We start from the raw sequence: 20,714 nt of genomic DNA on the forward strand, positions 1-20,714 counted from the left end.
CCGCGGAGGAGGAGGAGGAGGAGGAGGCGGAGGCCGGAGTTGCCCCGTTAGGACCTGCACGCAGCAAGCGCGGACGTTGGTGCCGGCCAGGCCGTGGTCGCACCATGAAGGGGTGAGTGCGGGCCCGGCGCGCCCCACGGGGATCGGCCCGGCCCGCCTCGGCCTCGCCGACTCTCTGACTGCCGAGCGGAGCGGGCCCAGGCGCGGCGGGCTGAGGGGGGCGGCGGGAGGTGGAGATGGAGGAGCTGAGTAATGCCGTTGGCGCCTCGGGAATGGGACGGGATGTCGCTGCCGTCTCCTGCCCGCCGGGAGAGCGGCCGTGGTCTGCACCGCGCGGGGCTGGTGTCGAGGGAAGTGCCTTCGAGGGAGAGAAGCCGGCGGTAGCTCGGCTTCCCTGTGGTGCTCTTCCCACTCAAAAAGTGTTCTTAGTAGGAGTTTTCTCTCCCTGAAATCTCTTCTGCTGCCGTAAGGAAAACTGATGAGCCGGTGGGACTCAGCGGCTCTTCGTGCTCCGGAGTGATTAAGGCTTGCGGACTCGAACGATCGGCAGGACGAACGGGGGGAGCAGTCGGCGAGGGGCATGCTCCTGACTGGTCGTTCGTACTCGTCTGGACATAGCAAAGAAGGGCTGTTAGGTCTGTACGAAGCTGCTACCCTCGGACGAATGGTTTTGCTGCGCTGTTGTTTGTAACAACCTCTTAGTACTTTTGTTGGTTTAGATCTTTAGGTATTTGCGTGGAGGCTGTACAACGCAAATGGGTGAAAACGAGCTGTGTTTTGTGTCTGATTTCTGTAGCAATGCTTCTTTGGGCCTGGCTGCACTTCTCAGTGGCTCATGAAAACCTAGAGATTTCAGACGTGGCTGACTGCAACACTCGGTTTCCTGCTCAAGTGGAGGCAGTGAGGAGCAGTGATTAAACAGGAGACAGGAGGCCTTTAGAGTCACGGTTCTGCTTAGGTGTCAGATGACCTGCCTGACCTTGCACAGGTCACATTAGGACAGGTTTTTCAATGTTGATTAAATCACCTAATGTTTATCAATGTCAGAGTCATCTGTGTGCCACCAAACATGAACCTTCTGCTCCATACCTCAGTTTCTTCACGTTTGCAAAGGAAACTTTACAGAGCTATTTCTCAGAGGAGTATTTAACCAGTCCCCTTGAAACTGGTGTTACGAAATGCTGGGTATTATTATACCAGTTTGGCAGCTTAAGGCAGGGTGAATGGAAGCCGAAGCATTTAAGCTTTTACTTAGAAATTATAAGGGGTTTAGCTTATTAGCAGTCATTGTGAGGTCACACAACAACGCTGCTTGGTAACAGATGCTTAGCTGTTTCTTACAGTGTGTAAGCAGCTTCAGGCATTGCAAGGTGTTGGCAGATATCTAGAGAGAAGTTCAGCAATGATTTGCAAATAAACTTACTCTAAGCTGAGACGACATAGGTGTGTTTAGGATATCAGTAAATCCTTTATTGGCCTGCACCATCCTGCGTGAAATAGGGCGCTTCACCTCTTAGTCGCCTTATAAAGAGGATGACTGTGAGAAGAGCAGCAGCAGATGAAGATGAAGTGGCAGGTGATGTGGTCACTGTTCAGCAGTTCTCCTGACGAAACCAGGTTTCTTTTATCCTCCATTGTCAGTCCTGAGTTGAGGGGGTTACTACAGTGTGGAGGTGTGAGGTGGAAACCGGCCCAGGCATGTCAAGTGGAAGCCGTGGAGGTCTCCTGGCAAGTCACAGCCAGGGCTGTCCACGATGCAGTGGCACTGCCCAAGGTACGTGTACCCCTCTTCTGCTTCCAGAGCACCAAAACCTTTATTTCTCTTACTTTGCTTTCACTTTGGGCAGGTTTAATCCTGATTTGACTTCAGAACCGATGTCTTTGGGTTCTATAGTTGTGTATTTCTGCTTTTCTGATACTCTTTCATCTCTTTGAAGAGCAGCATATTCCTGTCAAAACTCTGTTAGTGCCACGCAGCAAATTTTTGTGCAGAATAAAATCTTCATATTGAATCCATGTGTTCTGTAAAAATCAGATTGGGGCACATAGGATGATAGAAACTGAAAAATAAGTTAAATACAATGAGAGAATCAAAGGACTGGGTGAAGTTTTCAGAAGGAATATATTAAATTACATAGGGATACTTTGGAACAAAACCAAACTGTTTGTCAAGCTGCAAAGACTGGAGAAGATCCCTAAGAAACAAGCAGTGTCAGAAGGTGGGTCCAGAAGTAGATCTAAATCTTCAACTTCCAACATACAGAAGCTAATGTGCTGTTTGAAGGATTCTGATCTTTTTGAATCTCCTTTGAACAAACTGACTCCATCTGAGTATTTTTCCTTGGAGTGTATGCATTGCATATTAACCCATGCTGCAAAGTGCAGAGAGAAGTTTGGGAGCACTGAAACCCGTAACATCAGCTGTAATTATCAACGGTCTACTTTGGCAGAGAAAGGATGACAAAAGAAACTAGCAAGTCCACTGACAATTGGAAATTTCAGATGTGAATGTGTAGGCAACATGTTTTGCTTGCATTCCTCCTTCTTAGCTCTTTGAATTCCAAACAGCACATAGCAATGGTAATAGTGCATAGAGAGTTGTAGAGTCTCTGTCATGGGGGTGTTTGAGACTAGCTGACTTTTGCAGAGGACCTCTGGTTTCAGGGAGGGTGAAAGATTTGGTTTTTTTGCTTTCTCAGCTGCTTTAAAATTTTGTGGGGTTTCCTTTGTTTGATGAGATAAAACACCAGCTTCTGAAGTGGGTATTGCTTCCTTGCTACTTGGCTTTGTGTTCACTCGTTCCTCATCTTCTGAATGATTTTAATAGTTTAGAGATGAGTTAAAAAACTGAGGTAATTCACTGCTCTGTTAGTGAACGTCATGATTCTCTAGAGATTCATTCGTCTTTTTATTGTATTCCTAAATGTTATTATTGTTAGCTCTGGAATTTGAAAATCTGTTTTAGAATTGGTTTTGCACAAGGAAAAATTCTAATGGAAAGAGCTTGTTTTCTACTGTCTGTAGTAATTTGTCTGGTTTTGTAGAGCAGATGTAAATAATACTCCCTACACCTTCATGCCTTTGCAGTGTTGAGTCACTTGTTGCTCAGTGGTTTTATATTTTCAGTATAGTTGTTATGCTACTAGTTTTAAGGAAAGACAGTGGAAAATCTTGCATTGTTTCTTGAGTGTTTGCTGGTCACTGTCTGTGGCCTTGTGATGTCTTACAGTAAGGGTGGTTTACTGACCCATTTCAGTAATGTTCAGATGAAGCCTGTGAGAATAGGTCATCCAGCCTTTACTTGCTGCCCTTACCTAAAACCACATTACACAAGGGGAGAAATACAGGGTGCACATGCTCTGTCATATGCTTCTACCTGCTGTGTGACCAGGAGTATCAGATACATAAAGCATGTATCATATATAGAGCGTGTAGTGCATGTTACAAGCAGGGCCCGGTGCCTGTGATCCTGTACATATGTGTTATTCTGTCACATTGGCCAAACCTCTCTCCAGTTTTGATGGGAATATCATGTGGCAGCATGCATGGAGCCGCGTGATGAAAGATGGATTGAACCAAGGAGCAGAGAGCTGTGTGTTACACCACTGTCTTAGAAAGTAACAGGGCACTACTGTTGTGTAAGGAATTTGTTAGGAGACTGCCTCTAAACTTTTATGTGTTTGCAGTGAAGTCTTAACACTTTGTAGTTTCTAAGGATCCTGACTTGCTGCGGAAAGAACCCTTCAGACTAGATGCTACACAACAGGTAGCTGCTGCCACGGAGAATTTGGTAATCCAGAGGCTCTGCAGTCTAGTGCTGTTCTAGCTTCAGTTGTAGAAGAGACACCACAGCTGGGGAGTACCAAGATAACAGAAAAACAGTAGTGGTTTTTAAAGTAGGGTGAGTCGCTATGGGTTAGCTCTGATATCTCTGTTTGTTTGGCCGGAATTCACAAAGTAAAACCCTTCAAGGTCCTGAAGTTGTGCATGTTTCTCATGAGAACAGGGAGATGTTTTTTTCTCCTGAATTAGTTTTACAGAGTTCATACAGAACTGCCGGTGTTTTTCCAGTCACAAAGCACAGTGCTAAGCTTAACGTACATGAGAGGAAGTTCCAAGTTTAGGAGAAAACTGCTGAATTGTCATATACACGGCTGGCGGAACAAAAAAGGTAATTGAGCTTGAAAATCGCTGTTTGGTTTTAGGATTTTTCTGAACCTAGAAATGTCCAAGCATGAGCTATACTTTCCACATTGAATTTCATGGATAGTAAATCTAGACCTTGCCTATATGCATGCTTACAAATGGCTTAATAGCTTCTAAATTAGTCTATAAAGACTCAGTGCAGTTTATTATAGGTACTTTAACCTGATTTATAACTCTTACCACTTTAATTCCATAACCAGATTAAGACATTCCACAGAGTAGGAAGGATTGGGAGTATAGGAAGGTAGCATAGGGATTGTAGGCATTTTATTGAAGTACTTTAGAACCCAGTCTTAGTTTTTGAGTGGTGTTTACCCATTCACTTCATTTCAGATGAGTGGCTTGTTAGGTTGTGTGAAAAATGTAGTTAATGCCAAATGCCACATACTCTGCTGCCATCTCCTGAGGATGAGAGAAATGATGCATCCTCCTTTGCCACAGTAAATCTTTTCTAAAATGGGAAATAATGGGCAATGGTTGAGCCAGAAAAATACTTTTATTCAGTGGAAATGATTCAGAACTCATAGAGCCTGCCCATTTGGCAAGCATTACAAGTGTTCAGACCAATAATCTGAGAAGGTGCTAGATATTTTTAACCACAGGAGGAGAAAAGGACAGGAGAAGTTGTGTCTTTTCATTTGTTTGGGAATTGATAAGAGAGCAGTGCAGTACCTCCGCGCATCCCATTTGCTCTAAGTGAGCAGGCAATGTCAGGATTACTTTATGCTGCGTGCTGAAAGAGAGGAAGGGAAGAAGTGACCACTGTGGGAGTTTTACAGCAGCAAGTTTGTCAAGATAGAGGTCTGAGGTGGGGAGGAGAGGGGTTGAGAGAAGCAGTCTGTGCATAGAAGAATTACTGGTTGTTTGGAGACTCTTGGACTTGAAGACCTGAGAGTGGAGAAGCACGGCATTGAAATGGGGTAACTGTATTTGTTTCAAAGGATATTGAATTAATTCATTATGGGAAGGGAATAAAACAAGCCTTTATAGGCCTTTATTGGCCTTTATAGAGCCAAAATCATCTACACAACACCATCACTAGGTGACTGAGCTAAGGTGTTTGAAGTTTCCCGAGAACAGAGTAATTTATTTGGTTTTTTTTAATGGATTGAAAATATGATGCTGTATGTTAAGAGCTTGATGCATGAAGTGCTTCCTGAGCTCACTTGGCCTTCGTCCTTCCTCTCCCTGTTCTTTTCCAGGCTCCATGTGTTTTTTGGCCCATAGGAGACTAGAATCTTGATCCCTGAAAAGAAATCCCATTTTCACCATCTGACCATTATATTAATCTTCTTTTGAGAAGATGGGGTGAGACTCAGGGCAGCACTGGAAGGCTTGTGAAAGTTTTTTCTACATAGCACTTGGATTTTCTTGTCAGTAAAGATCACAAATTAGGTTGAAAACTGCAATTATAAGAGACTTGTTTGGGTTTTTAGCTTTCAGTTGAGAAAAAAAGTCATTGTTATTGAAAATTGGGAAAAGGGGAGGAGGGTGAAATAGGTTGTTGTGCTTGATAGCTTGCAATGATTGTTCCTTTAGAAGTATTTGAAGGTAGGCTCATAAAACTGACGGCGCTTTCTGTTATTTTTCCATGGCATGTTATTTTTATAATGCATGATTTGAACACCTCGAAAACCCCCCACCAACCCTAGGGGTGAAATCTGGAGGCAATCAGGAGACCTAGAATGACCTGCTGTTCTTTCTGTACTGACCTGATGGACACGGGCATTTGTAAACAAAGGTGTTTCAATGACCCACGGGAATAGTTTGTGCAAAGCAGCAAAATGCCTTTCTCCCGGTATGTGAGTTCTATAGTTCGTAACCTAACATAAGCACGAGAAGGGCCCCTGAGATATACAGATGTATGTAAATAAGGCACTTTTTGAACCCAGCATCCCTTCTATTCTGAATTGAAAGGTAAGTCTCTGTTCTTACCTGAGGATCATCAGGCTCTTCATCAACACTGGTTAGCAAAGGTTTATGTTCTCCTAGGAGGCAAATAAGGTTTTAGAATTGTTATGTCCAGGGGCACTGTGGGTATGGAAAGGGGCAGTAATTTATAAGATGTCTCAGGCCATTGGTAATGGAGAGACAACACTAATTTTGAGCTAAGTTGTTTCAAACTCGTGAAGTACTTCTGCGTTGCAGTCGTGGTTCAAAATCTGAATGTTCTTGTGAGCTTAGTTGACTAGTAAGTGTCTAGACCAGAAATGGAGAGTTAGGCTTCCAGGCAGGTCTTTATCTACTGTATGATCACATGCAAGTTGTTTCCTCTTTCACCTGACTTTGATGCATCTGGAGTAGGCAGGTATGAAATCTAAGCCTTTACTTCATGAGGTGCTCTGAAACAGCAAAGTGTTATGGGCTACTGATGTACATATGGCTGCTTCTCTGTTCTACACCAACTGCATTTATTTCTGATATATTGGGACTTCAGCCATTCTGTCAGCTAGGCATGGTGATTTCTGCTGTTTGTATCCAGCTGCAGAGGGAGAGAACTTTTAGTTTTCTTGGGAAAGGTTATTTTTCTTTGACACTTGTTGAGATTACCTCACTGCTTCTGCTTTGCACTTGCATACATCTGAGATGTTTTGTGATCTTCATAACTGTACTGCTACTTCAGCTTTAGGATTGTCTGGTTTTGAGATTGTTTTGAGCTTAGATTTGAAGTCTAGTACAGCTCTCAAAGAACAGGTTTGAGCTGGGAAGCCTGTGAGGCTATTATAGCATAACTTTGCTTCTTGCAGTCCAGTTTTCTGTACAATGGTCAGGTTTTTTAGGTTGAAACAGGGTGAATTATCTAAATATGATGAAGAAACCTTGAATGTAATGTGCTGTAGTTTTGGTGGTTGTTTTTTTTTCCTTACAAAGGAGAGGGGCAAGGAGGGTCTGAAGTATGTTTTTGCAGAATGAGGAGGCATGCCAGTGAGACCTGTTCACACTGAGATGCATTTGAATCCCAAGTCTTCTGTGAATTCTGATTCTAAAATTGCTTAGCTTTCTTCTGACCATCAGTATGCCCTTCTACAGCCCAGCACACATCTGGGGGTAACTTCCAGCAGGGTATCTGGTATCATGCAAAGAGAGGTTTTCAGTAGTGAAGTGGAGTTAAAGAGGATTGGGGGGGGGGGGGGGGGGGGGGCTCAGAAGCAAATTGGTAAGACTTTTCCGCATGTTAGGCTTGTACTTAATCCTTTTGGTTTTCTGACAAGTGAAGCAAAGTAGATTTACAGCCCACAGATCGTCTAGATAATTGGAAACATACCGGTCTGTCCACAAGAACTAGCCTAACTTGTGTGCCTAGCAAGACAGCTCATCTGCTTTCAAAAAAACCAAACCAAACCACCCAAAACACTAGAGAGGCTCTTTTGGCTTTGGAGTTTAATCTAAACAAAGCCACACCCTTCAGGTCTATAGCTTTCATAGCTCTGGTTTGGTTTTATTTTATGAGTGGATTATCCTGTCTAGACTCCTGCTTTGACTTGGAAGCCAAAATAGAAGCAGTAAAGCTAGCTGGCTGCTTAGCGGGTGACAAACCTTCTCTGAAGTCCTCTTAATTTGTTAGGGCCCTTTTCTCCTCTGTGCTCCTTCTCCTGACTGTTTGGTGATACCTCAGTAAGTCTTACAGGCTGCAGATACAGCTCTGCTAAATTTAGCATGCCAGATGCATTCAATAAGCCTGAGCCCAGCTATCAGTTACACTGAGATCTGTTTCAGTCAGGCACATCCCTCTCGGGAGAGACTTGCGCTATTTAAAGTTGAATGAGACTGAGATTCTTCCAGCATTAAGAAACTCAAAATTCCCCCTTTTTCTCCCTGATGTTGATTCTAAACTGATGTTCAACACTTGCTGTTCCCTGGGACTGAGTTTGTGTTTTCTCTTGAACTGTAACTCTGGAAATTGGCCTCCTCTTGAGCTGTCATTCTGTATAGCAGCTCTCCTTCATTATACATCAAGAGGCAAAAGGCAGCCTTAGCATAAGCAAACACTAGTGTCTTGTTTATTCTGTGTTGCTTCCACTAGTATAAATTTAAGACAGTTTAGGGAAAATAGACTGTTCAAATCTCAGCCCTGTTGTGGGCTGCAGATAGAGGAATGCAGCTGCAGTAGGACTAACTGGATTGCATTTGGTCCTACAGAAAGTGTGAGCATTTTTTTTAGCAATTGCCTGAAGGATCTTAGGGCACCGGTATGCAAGAGCAGGAGTGTTAATGCTGATGTTGTAGGCATGCAGCCAGCTTCATTAACTGCTGCATGTCACCTCGCTGAAGTTCCACTTCCATTTGGATTTTGTGGATCACTTCCACCCTTGCATTGCTGGACAGTGTTGGCTGTGTGCTTCTGAAGAACATCAGCCTTATGCACCAGAAACCCGTTCTCCTCGCTAGTGACGTCTCAGTACGTTTTTTTCCCCTGGTAACCGAGTCACAGTATGTTGTAGTTATAAGAAATGCAAATATAGTCCTAGGATATGTCAGGAAAATGCTTCTGGGAGAGATGGGGAAAACTTTCTGCCGTTGTACAGGCAATAGTAAGTACTTGGGGTGCTGTAAGCAGTTTTGGTTAGCCATGTTTAAGGAAAATTAACTTTAATCTGAAGGAATGGAAAGAAGAGCTAGTATGACAATAGTAAGAATTAAGTGCTAGTCCTAAAGGAGGAGGCCAGGAGTTTGGCTTTAGTTAGAAGTATAAAGAGATCATGGTAGCTCTCTGGAAGGCACATGGGATAGGCTGTGTGTGTGTTTATCAACACTCTTAAGTTAATGAGCAACAAGAGACAGCATATGGGTAGACCTTGAGTACCTTTAGGATGAAAATTAGAAGAAAGCCTATCTACAAGGGTAATGGTAGCTTGGGAGCAGCCTTGCAATGAGTGATGTTTAAGTGACTTCAGAGGGATGGAGCATTCACCACTTCTCTGGGCAGCCTGTTCCAGGGCCTCACCACCCTCACAGTAAAGAACAACTTCCTTATATCTAACCTGAACTTCCCCTGTTTCAGTTGGAGCCCATTACCTCTTGTCATGTCCCTACAGTCCCTGATGAAGAGTCCCTCCCCAGCATATTTGTATGGATGCTTCAAATACTGGAAGCTGCTCTGAGGTCTCCATGCAGCTTCTCTTCTCCAGGCTGCACAGCCCCAGCTTTCTCAGCCTGTCTTCATATGGGAGGTGCTTGAGACCCCTGGTCATCCTCAGACTTGCTCCAACAGCTCCATGTTCTTATGTTGAGGACACCAGAACTGCACACAGTGCTGCAAGTGAGGTCTCACGAGAGCGGAGTAGAGGGACAGGATCACCTCCTTTGACCTACTGCTTGCACTTCGTTTGATGCAGCCCAGGACACGGGGGTGGTTCTGGGCTCAAGCACACACTGAAGCCGTCTCATGTTCAATTTCTCGTCAACCAACACCCCCAAGTCCATGTGGGGTCTCATGAGAGCAGAGTGGAGGGGCAGGATCACCTCCTTCAACCTGCTGGTTCCACTCCTTTTAAGAAATGAGACTGGGCTGTAGTTTCCTGGGTCTTCCGTTTTCCACTTCTTGAAAACGGGGGTTATTTTTCCCTTTTTCCAGTTGTTGGGAACTTCTCCTGACTGCCGTGATTTTTCAGTTATGATGGACAGTGGCTTAGAAACTTCATTTGCCAGCACACCTAGATGCTGAATGATCCCCGTGCTCCCCTTGCGTAGTACTTCCAATTTAAACAGGGGCAGGTAGCGCTTCTGCTCAGAACGACTGTTTCTGCCTCTGGCAATTGTTTTCTTTAAGCTAGCAGAAGACTTGTGTGGTGAACTCAATCAGGAACCGATGTGGGTTATAACTAAACTTTTCTTTTTTTGGCTAGGTTAGTTTTAATTGGGTTGGTTCACCACATTGTTGCACACGTTTGTGCCAGCAGAAGAATGGAAATGAACGACTTGGAGACACCAAGACTGATGCTTTTGGCAGCAGTGCAAGCTTTCCCCTGCTTATACTTAAGGCTCTAGTGGCACTTTTGCCACAGTATCCTTGGGCAAAGTGATGAATTCTCATGATTTGGGTTCTCCTTTCCATGTCCTCATTTAGTTTATTTACTACATTTTTTTTGTGTAATAGATGTGGTGCTGATTTAATCAGCTAGTGTTATACATTAAAGTAATTTGTGGTCTAAGTACATACTATTTAAACAGACATATTTAGCATATTGATTAATGCTTCCTGCAGGAGGCAGGCAGAAGGAGATGGCAGGAGGCAGCAATGAGTGTGGCAAGTGGTGGGAGATAGAGTTGGGGAGCCCAAGAGCTTGAGGAAATCTGTCAACAGCACCTTTTAGCCACCTACTGCTGGAACTTGTTTCTCTGGCCTGATGCCAGCCTTAGAGGTGATGTTTTGGCTCAGAGGCTACAAGCAGCCTTAGACTCTGCTTCTGCACTTACTTATTCTCTGCCTGAAACCTTCTTGGTGAAGGTCCATCTTCTGGCCATGGTCCCTTTCTCATCTGTCTTGTCCTGGATGTCTCTGACAATATGTCTTTGCTCTGTTGCACTGTCATCATTAATATTCCATAGTGACTGCCTTCTAATGCCTGATTTCTTGCTTCATTAATAGCTAATTAATTTTAAAATAATGTTAGAAAGCACACTGCTTGATAATGTCTGTGTCAGACTTGCTCTGTAACAGCTTTGCTGTGAGTTCATCCTGAAAGTTCATGCTAGTGTTACTGATCTACTGAAGCTTGCATCTACTGATAGAAAAAAGTATCACCAAGGTTAATATACTATTAAATCTTTTTGGACAAGAGATTGAGGCTTTCAAGAGACTGAGTGTGAATGTGAGGTTTTTTCCTTTCCTTATTGACTTCCTACTCTGTAGCTCATCTGATCTAACTGGGCAGCTGAGACCTTCTTTGGTTTCCACTCTGATACAGACTGCAAGAAAGAGGCTGCTGGGCGTTTGCTGCTAGCATGTTACTGGGGTGCTCTACCTTAGCAAAACTCTCTCCCAGCCACAAATACACCTGGAAATCCACATGCCAGTTTTATTCCTACCCTTTGTGAGGAAAAGATAGCAGCGCTGCTGGCTGAGATTGGTAAAGGGGCACAACTTGCCTTCTGTGTGCCTGCAGAAGCCCTGCTGTGCTAGGCTGAAAAGGTGGGCATAAAGCAACTACAAGTTACCACAGCATCTGATAACTTTGATAACATGCTTGTTTACAATGGGAGTCCTTCTGTGATGTGAGGAGATGGTCCTTACTAGCACAGTACGTACTTCATTTTGGAATATAATTATCAAAGGAGCTTCCGGGTGGTGAATTCATTGGTTCTTCATCTCGCTTCACCCTTTTTGCCTCCTTTTTGCTTGTTCTCTTGCGTACAGGGGCAACTGATATTGGTACGAATTGGTCCTCTGGTTTGGCTGCAGTGATTATCACTGTGGTTTGAGTAGCGACTGTACTTGTTGCTGGGGGTGGTGTAGCTACCGTGCTTGGAGCTGGGGTAACCGCGCTGTCTGTTGCAGTTGAAGTTTGAGCAGCTGCTGTACTTGCCACTGGGGTAGCTGCGCAGTTCATTGCAGCCAAAGTTTGAGTAGCGACTGTCACTTTGCCCTCAAATCCGCCGACATTCTTTTCCTTTTGAAGGTGCTGGATAGTGTTGAACAAGGCCCTGTAAGCATAGGCCAAGCCCCAGCACGTTGCCGTGATTTGTCCATCTCTGGTATGGCCAGAATGACCACACACCTCATTTAAGTGTTTTACTAATTCTTCTGGATTTTGCAGTTGTTCGGTAGTGAAATTCCAAAATACTGGAGGGGCCCACTGACCTAGATACTTGCCCATACTATCCCACACACCCTGCCACTCATGGCTGTCCAGCCTCAGGGAAAATCTCTCGGTCCTCCTACATCGTCGTTTGACCCCAGACAAGACCCAAACCTGAATCTGCTTAACTCTTGAAATCAGTAGTGGGCAAAACACACTCTGTATGCGTGTTAGCATGGTGATTCCCATCACCATCAGCAAACAAGTCTCAACAGCATTAAAAGGCCATACAAAAAATTCAAAACTCTCAAATGTAAATGGTCTGGGGGGACGACTAGGAGGGTAAAAGGATGTCTCCTTCACAGGTTGAGCACCTGAGAAGGAGAAAAAAGATGTGTAATTGCTAAGCACCTCCATCATATACCTCCCAAAGTATAAAGGTGGTGACCACACTGGGAACATAAGCCAGATCAGTTTCATGATCAATGATTCTATTGTATTACAAGTCATTACCATAAAGTACAATGGGATAAAAACCTTAGCCCAAGCCCCACACTTGAAAAACACTAATACAGCCAATACCGGATGGACGTAAGATATGGTATACTGAAACTGTGAGATCAAGAGGAAAAACCTTGAGAGCCAATAAATCAGCATTGTGACGAGTGACTATCAATCCAGTCAGATCTGTTCTTATCTCAACCCCTCGTGCCCCACGTTGGGCGCCAAAAAGAACTGTCGTGGTTTAAACCCAGTCAGGTAACTTGTTCACTCACTCTGACAACAATCGAGGTCCGTGTCCGTCTCCCCCCACCCCACCCCCCACACCGGGGGCTCTCCCCTTCCCCGCTCCTGGAGGAACGGGGAGGAGGATCGAGAGAGTGCAACTCCTATGGGTTGAGACAAGAACAGTCCAGCAACAAATCACCACCGCTACTATCAGCTAAAACAATGATAAGGGAAAATAACAAGGGAAGAGAATATGATACCACCGGCCAAGAAAGCGAGTTCCACCCGGAAGCCCCATGTCCTTCCGGGTAACTCCCAGTTACCCCCCCACCCCGGGCATGACGTGCTGTGGTATGGAATACCTCCCCGGCTAGCCCGGGTCAGGCGCCCCGTCTCTGCTTCCTCACAGCTTCCCCTCCTCCCTGGCAGAGCATGAGCCTCACAGAGTCCTTGGTCAGGGTAAACATCACTTAGCAACAACCGAAAACATCGGCTTCACCAACACTGTTCTCAAACTAGAAGTCAAAACACAGCACTGCACCAGTTAACACAAAGGAAAAACATGACTGCTACTGCTGAACCCAGGACACTTGGACAGGTGGTGATACATGAAGAAAGGAATCTTGAGAGCAAAAATAATCTAGGAGATGGAAAAGGCTGTGAAACAAAGGGCTGCTGATGGTGGAAGTCATGGAAAAGAGGTACTGCAGAGTATTTTGAGCACAACAGTTCAGTGGTTTATAGCTAGAAACTTCAGAAATATATTCCACTGCTGTTGCTTGTAGTATGCCTGGGTATCTTGGCATGAGTGAGATGCAAGAATATGGAGGCTGTTGCTTTTCCTGTCATCCTTGAGATCATTGTTGTACTAAGTTCTAGTGAGATGTCTCTCAAGCGATTGCTGTACAATAACTGGGCAGAGCTCGGGGGCAGACTACAAGGATTAGTTGCTTTGCAATTGCCCTTGCAGTGGGGGAGGAGAAAGACTGACAAGTCCAGTGCTGTATAGGGGCAGATAGATGAGGAGCTCCCTGGAACAGTTTGGAAGCAATACTGGCATGAGATGCTTCACACCAGGGGGCTTTCTAATCTCTTTGGCACAAAAGGTTAAATTCTGGAGTCAGCAAAGTTCAATATGTAAATACCATCCATTAATTCTAAGTAGTAACTGGAACATAATAATCTGATGGAGAATTGCAAAATCATCTATTAGTTAGTTGTCCATTAGTTAATACTAGATGGGTCTCTAAAAGGTGCTGTGTATCTCTAACTCAACATGCATTGGCTTTTTCCCTTCCTGCCTATTCTGGTGACCATCTGGGGAAAGAATTTTATTATCTTGTTGTTTGAGTTTTTTTCATTCTTGTAGTCGTCATTAAACCTGCCCAGCTGCAGCCAAGAAAGTGACTTGGGAATATGAACAACTAGTGTATGTGTGTGTATATATATTTTTTTTTCTTCAATATATATATATTTTCTTCTATGTAAGCAGTGTTTCTGTCAGGAAGTTAGTCTTGGAAAATGGAGAAGAGTTTGGTTTGTTTCTTTTCAGTGTAATTCAGTGCAGTACTGGGTATTTTAAGGTTGTGATTCTGCTCTCTGTCAGCAGGAAGAATACTGATCCCACCTTGAGAGTGGCACACTTGCATATTAGGCTTCATATGAGTATGCTGCACACATTACTGTTTTTCAGATAGATGTCTAGTTATACTTTGTCCAAGTATAAGCTTTATATTGATAAGTGGTAAAATTAAGGCTGTCTTGGAAGCACAGATAAGGACTTCGTTTTCTTGGTCTCTGTTCTAGCCTCCTGTTCCTCACATCTTTTCTCTCTCCTCTCCTACACCCCTTCCCCCAGTTCCCACCCTTTTCCCAATCTTGATGAGGAAATTAATGGGATAAAGTTAAAGCTAAGACTCCTGCAGAAACTTGTGCTCTTCCTGTCTTCCATCCAATAAACACACACATATACTATGGTACGTCATTATTAAGTGTGTCCTGAGAACCTTCTGACTGTATAGTACAGACTGAAATTGGGTTTGGGAGTAAATAAGCCATCAACGGAAGACTTCATTGTACAGGTTGAATGTTGCAGTTCAAATATGTGTCAAGCTGATTTTTAGCTGAGACAGTTCTCTAAGCATAAATAAAATCATTAAGTTTAGGTGTGTATCAGATGTTAAGCATGTTTTGATTTGTTCCAGTAGCCGGATCGAGCTGGGAGATGTGACGCCACACAACATTAAGCAGCTGAAGAGGCTAAACCAGGTCATTTTTCCTGTCAGCTACAATGACAAGTTCTACAAGGATGTACTGGAGGTTGGCGAACTAGCCAAATTAGGTACAAATGTTCTTGCCGGTAACTGTGGGCTATGGTGGCAGAAGTGCTCATCATTGCTATCCATAATGGTTTTGAATAGCATATTCTTCTATTCTGTTGTTTTACATAGTGAAAAAGAACTGTTTGGGAACCTCAAAAAAGCCCCAGTCTGAACATCAGAGGGTTTGTGTTCTAAATAGATTCCACTTTACTGGGAATGGGCAGGTTTTCTGTTATGACAGAAAACCTGTGATGTGTGCTGCCAGCTTACATCCTGGTGTCACTGCTAGCTGGTTTGTCAAAGCACCGTTGGTAGTGTAACTCCTAGTGTTAAGCCACAAAGTATGATATCCCATTTGGATGGGAGAATTAGCAAGAGGGAAGGAAGGAAATAGGGTGTAAATGAAGGAGCTGTATGTACAGTTTGAATTTGTGACTGGTAACATTTTGTTTCCTTCCCTGGCAGCCTATTTCAATGACATTGCAGTGGGAGCAGTGTGCTGTAGGGTGGATCACTCGCAGAACCAGAAGAGACTGTACATAATGACACTCGGATGCCTGGCACCCTACCGAAGGCTAGGAATAGGTACGGAGGATCTTCTTTTGTATCTGAGTCTTCAAAGAAATCAGATTGCTGTGCAGCCTGCTAAATGCTCTTTCAGATTTTTGACCAAGATCGTTCACTTTCAGGCCACTGATTTCTCTGGAAGGGACTTTGGGGAAGGGGTATGATTTATGATGTGCTCCTTTTTCCCTGCCTTTCAGAAATGGGCTTTTTGTAGAACTTTCTAATTCAGGATTGCAGAGTATTTTAATCATGTTATCATACTGTGAAGTAAATACTCTGCTTCTGTGGATGTGAAAATTGATGCACAGACACATGAAATAACTTGTTAGAGGTACACAGCCAGTATGCAAGTCATGTATAAGTAGAACACAACATTCCTTCATTAGGTTTCTAAAGGGAAGGGGTGTTTGTATTTATCTTTTTCAATACTGATTGTCACTGCTCAGGGGCAATACCTGCTTTCTGTCTATACTGCATTTAGCTCTTTTCTCCATGTTGCAGATTTATGGGACAGACTAATCAAGACCTTACAGTAACTTGTTTGCTTTGACAAGCCGGAATGGAAAAATGACTTTATTTTAAATTATATTACTAGGTCTTTACTAGAAAACTTACCAATGCTCTCACTGCTTTATACATTGTTTTGACCCCATAGTTGAGGTGAGTTTAGGACCTTGAAGCTAGTGTTTAAATAAGCTACTTTATACATGTGCTTCTGGGATGGTGTTTTGTTGTTGGGTTGTTTGCATTTGGTTTTGTTTTTTCTTTTTCTCCAAAGAAACAATAAATTAGATTTTTGTGAGCAGTCAGAAACATAGTGAAATACTTATAAGCCATGTTTTATTTGCCTTGCCTAGTTCTCACAAGCTTGGTCATTTTAACCGATCTGCAGTTAACCTCCTTCTCCTCAAGAAAGCCCTTAGCTAAGTATAGACTTTATTGTCCACTTCCAGTTTTCTTAAGTATCTCTTTACCTTTTGGCAGGAACTAAAATGTTGAATCATGTCTTAAACATCTGTGAAAAAGATGGCACTTTTGACAACATCTATCTGTAAGTAAATGAATTCTACTCATGCATTTTTTTGAGAGATGATAAAGGCAAATATGGGAGCAAAGGGAGGGAGATCCAAGAACATTTGTATTTTGTGTTACAGTGGGGTCACATTCTGGGCTTGTGTGATGCGAAGAAAACTAAGCCTTGCTTGCTTTAGAAGGGCTTCTGCAAATTTGCTGTATTTGGATGTAGTTTAGTTACAAATGACTTTCTGCAGCAGAGTAATGAGTATAACAAAAAAATGTGGAAGAATTATTCTATTTCTTTTCTTACCATACAGTGTCAGCCACAGAATGGAAAATGCTGCAAGTCTTGCATGCAGTTTTGGTGCATTTGCTGTCTGTCTTTTATGGCAGTACTGTGTGGGTTAGAACACCAGATCAGAGGTGCTTGCAGGCCATACAGGTTCATGTTCAGTAGCAAGGCCCAAATGCTTATTCCTATTCTTGCACTCTGCCAGGTCAGCTGTTTATGCAGCAACACAGTGAAGCAGGTCAGTGCCTGACCCATCTTGGGAAGCTGTTTCCAATTTTGATTCTGGGTGGGGCTGGGTTTGTTTTTTTGTTGTTTTGTTTTTTATATCAACTGCACGTCTGCATAAACATTTGGTGTGATGCAGACTTGAGAACAAGGACTGGGGTAGAGGACAGAACTACTTAAAAGATCACTGCCGTTCTAAAGAGATCACCATGGAAATAGAGCCTGGAATCCATAGATGCCAAAGCTTTGTTTTCCCCTTTGCTGCCAGCTGCACACTTCCGCTTCTCCCAGCTCACTGGTATCTGTGTGATTACCAAGTGCTCACTTCTCTCGTCCGTCACTGCCAGTTTATACCAGTACAAACATGGTGCACTGTTAGGGATAGATTCACAGCAGGTACAGCTTGAATGGACTTATGCTGTCACAGAACTGCGCCTTCAACACTTGCTTGGACTGCTAAAAATGGTAGTGTTTGATACACCAATATCAATATAAATGGAGTGACTTTTTTCTCAAGTTTTTCCCTACTCTGCCAAGGAGATGCAGTCTTCCAAGTCCTCTACTGTTGTAGCTTTCAGCCATCTCTGTAAGAGGTGTCTTAAAGAGGAGTCTGAGTACAGCTGCTTTTGGCTTGTATTCCTGCTCTCCTTCCTCTGGAGGAGTGGTTACAAACTCTCAGATGCCTGCTAGCTGGCACAGGCTTTCATTTCTACTTTTTCATGTTTATGTGTGCATACTGAAGAAACTGTTTGCTGGTTTTAATGCAAAAAAAAAAATGGATCCGTCATAATCCTTTCCACTTCCTAGAGTAGGATTCTGGGATGGCGATAAGTAGGTCCCAAAGTTGGGCATAATGAAGTTCTTTTAGTGGCCCACTGATTTTTATTACTGTGTCTGCTGCATGTGCATCTTCTATCTGAACATACCATGTAGCTTAGCATCCAATTAGCTATCAGTGTGTAAATTTGTCATTATTATGAAGTTCCCTTTTAGCTGTTTTGTGTTTATTTGGCTTAACACTAAGATCTTTTGTTTAGTTCTGCTGTTGCTCCCAAAGTTGCTTTGGTTCTATGGTTAAGCAGCATGTTATCATGACAAAGTGATTCATGAGCTGGTGCAGTGTCCACTGACTTTTGGGAGTGTTTAATGAATGCCTTTTGTTGAGCCAAACATCCCTTTTCTCTTATTTTTATTTCAATAGAACTTGTGCAAATAAATCTCCTAGTTGCTTAGGATGAAGAACTGGTGGCTGTTGGTTTTGGAGGCCTTGAAACTCTTGGAATATGCTAGCAAGATCTGTAAAACTCTGGGGGAGATAGGTGAAGGGGAAAAGGACTTTGTCAGTCTGTGGGGCTTTTTTTTATGCTTCCATAGCTTTTTGTGAGGAGAGAGGGGGTACTTGGAAGTGAGCAAGGAGTTAAAATTGCATCAAACACCATTGCCAGTTTTGTGTGGCAGCATGTAGGGATCAGCAGTCAGGCAACTGTTTTGGTCACCTAAGAAGTGTCGCTACAGGAAGCTAAAATTGGCTCTGCAGTCAAACTTTGTAATATATTTCCACAAAATCTCTGTCACTTTAAGAAAAATTGGAATTATCGAGCTATTAATGCTGTTGTCTGTTATTTGTGTTCCTTAAAAGAGCTTTAATGAGGGAAAATGTTTGCCACTTCTCAGAAAGATTACTACAGCCCGTCCAGGAGCTGTGCGTTAGTTCGGAATTGATTTGGGAAGACCAAAATTTCCAGTCCTGATTTTCCACCAGCATTCCTGTCTCTATCTAGGCAGCTCTTTTCCTTATCATGTCTTTGACCGTTCTGAATGTGGAGGCAGAAGACCGAACCACAAAAAGTTCTGATCTCTGTCTCTCTCTCTCTCTTCCTTTCTGTCCCAGGCATGTCCAGATCAGCAATGAGTCTGCGATTGACTTCTACAGAAAGTTTGGCTTTGAGATCATTGAGACGAAGAAAAACTACTACAAGAGGATAGAGCCTGCAGATGCCCACGTGCTGCAGAAAAACCTCAAAGCCCCTTATCTTGGCCAGAACGCAGATGTGCAAAAGACCGACAACTGAACAAACCCCCAACGAACACTTTCTTGCACTTGCTTGTCGCCAAATAAGGAAAGAGAGGCCTCTTGAGTTTGATTTTTGGTTTTAACTCCACCCCTTCATTCTCTTTAATTTTTTCTTCTTGACCTCTCTCCAACAAAATGTAATGTAATGCTTCTTCCAAGGATTGTCCAGTCATGTTTGGGGTTGGGGTGGGGTTTTGAGCTCTCCTTTCTGATACGTTAGGGGTTGATTTTGTTGGGGTTTGGGGGTTTTGTCTGCATTTTTTTTGAGGGGTGTGGTTTTGGGTTCTTGTTTGTTGTATTTTGTTCTTTGTTGGGGTGGGAAAAGGTGTGTAGATCTAAGTTTGAGGTGTGGAGGGCTTGAGCAGGTTATCCTGGTGACAAGCTCCCTTCACAATTATTTCTTTCAATAAGCAGAATGTAAATCCAGTGGGGGGGGGAGGGGAAAGGAAAAGCAATATCTTGTCCTTTGACTCCCACATTATTGTGTTTTTTATAACCTACAGGGTACTTTATCCCCCCCCCCCCCCCCCCCCAACCTTTGAATGTTACTTCAGTACTTCCCACTCTTCCTCTTAATTCCTCCCACCTCAAAAATATGTTTAGTTCTTCCCAATATTTTCGAGTATGGCTTTTTCCTCCATCTTTTGCTGAGAAGGGTGGAAGGGTGGGCTGCTTCACCATACCTTTTCACTCTGCCTGGCCTGACCTTTTTGAATGCTTTTGTTTTTTAACTACTCCTTACCCAAGCTGGTGCTACATTTCTTAACTGACCGACAGGAGAATTTAGAGTGGTCTTTGGTTTTCATTTTCATTTACCCAGCTCCCAGCAGACTTTTGCCAGAGTAAGAGCTAGATCTGGTGTTGGCAAGAGTAACCTTGTAAAAATACACATCCTGAGGCAGGACCCTTGCTTTAAAAATGGGTGAAATGCTGTAGGGCTTTGATACCAGCTTTGATAACATAAACCACATTTTTTACAGCTACTAAGTGTGTGGTGACATCTGAGATGAGGCAAGGGTTGAGGAGACCAGGCAGCAAGGCTGAGAAGGAAAACATAAATCCAGCCCTAATCACAGAGGTTTGCAGGGGTTTTCTGGATTTTGTTGGGATGAGCTTGGCTTCCTGTGTTTATATGTTCCTTTGGGAGGAGGTGGTGAGGAACTGCACAGTTTGCCCCGCTGAAAACGATTTTCCCCTTGCCCTGTTCAGTGGTAATAATGCAGTTCTCCTCTCTGAGAGCGTGTTCATGGAGCACCAGAGAAAGCAGCCTATATTAGAGCATTTTATGAGTTTGGAAAATAGGCTGACTGGCTTCTTCCTAGTACTGTAACCTCAAAGCTACAGTAAACTCTACTAAGCCTGCTTTGCATCTTTCCATGCTTTGTTTGCGTGAATGTCAGTGCTCCTTTCTATGCACTGTTGCCAGCAATCCTGTGTATGCCAATACAAATACCAACTTGAGCTTGGACTCTTCTCCAAGCACATGGGAAAGTGCACTGAGCTGAGACAACACCAACCTGCCCCATCCCCCAAGTAGATACTGA

General features: G+C 43.5%; 1 protein-coding gene across 4 annotated transcripts; it reads left to right on the top strand.

Moving 5' to 3' along the window:
- Positions 1 to 23: 23 nt before the first annotated feature.
- On the top strand, positions 24 to 19,429 carry NAA50 (N-alpha-acetyltransferase 50, NatE catalytic subunit). Of its 4 annotated transcripts, none has more exons than XM_057415916.1 (5): positions 24 to 112; positions 14,879 to 15,015; positions 15,461 to 15,580; positions 16,547 to 16,613; positions 18,988 to 19,429. In XM_057415916.1, the coding sequence occupies exons 1-5, from the start codon at positions 105 to 107 to the stop codon at positions 19,166 to 19,168; spliced, it is 513 nt and encodes a 170-aa protein (XP_057271899.1). In that variant the 5' UTR covers positions 24 to 104; the 3' UTR covers positions 19,169 to 19,429. The 4 variants fall into 4 exon arrangements, with proteins under 4 accessions (XP_057271899.1, XP_057271901.1, XP_057271900.1 ...); XM_057415918.1 differs by having other exon boundaries at positions 14,882 to 15,015; XM_057415917.1 differs by lacking the exon at positions 24 to 112 and adding an exon at positions 4,084 to 5,126.
- The last annotated feature ends 1,285 nt before the right edge of the window (positions 19,430 to 20,714 follow it).

The sequence above is a fragment of the Pezoporus wallicus genome, unplaced genomic scaffold (genome assembly GCF_028554395.1).
Source record: "Pezoporus wallicus isolate ANWC-B61680 ecotype Strahan unplaced genomic scaffold, APGP_CSIRO_Pwel_v1 contig_6814, whole genome shotgun sequence".
NCBI classification, from domain to species: Eukaryota; Metazoa; Chordata; class Aves; order Psittaciformes; family Psittacidae; genus Pezoporus; species Pezoporus wallicus.

What these genes read in the sequence shown, in the direction of transcription:
- NAA50 (XM_057415916.1), top strand. An exon ending in TGGCGAACTAGCCAAATTAG is followed by an intron (nt 15,016 to 15,460) that starts GTACAAATGTTC and finishes CTTCCCTGGCAG; the next exon opens with CCTATTTCAATGACATTGCA. An exon ending in ACTTTTGACAACATCTATCT is followed by an intron (nt 16,614 to 18,987) that starts GTAAGTAAATGA and finishes TTTCTGTCCCAG; the next exon opens with GCATGTCCAGATCAGCAATG.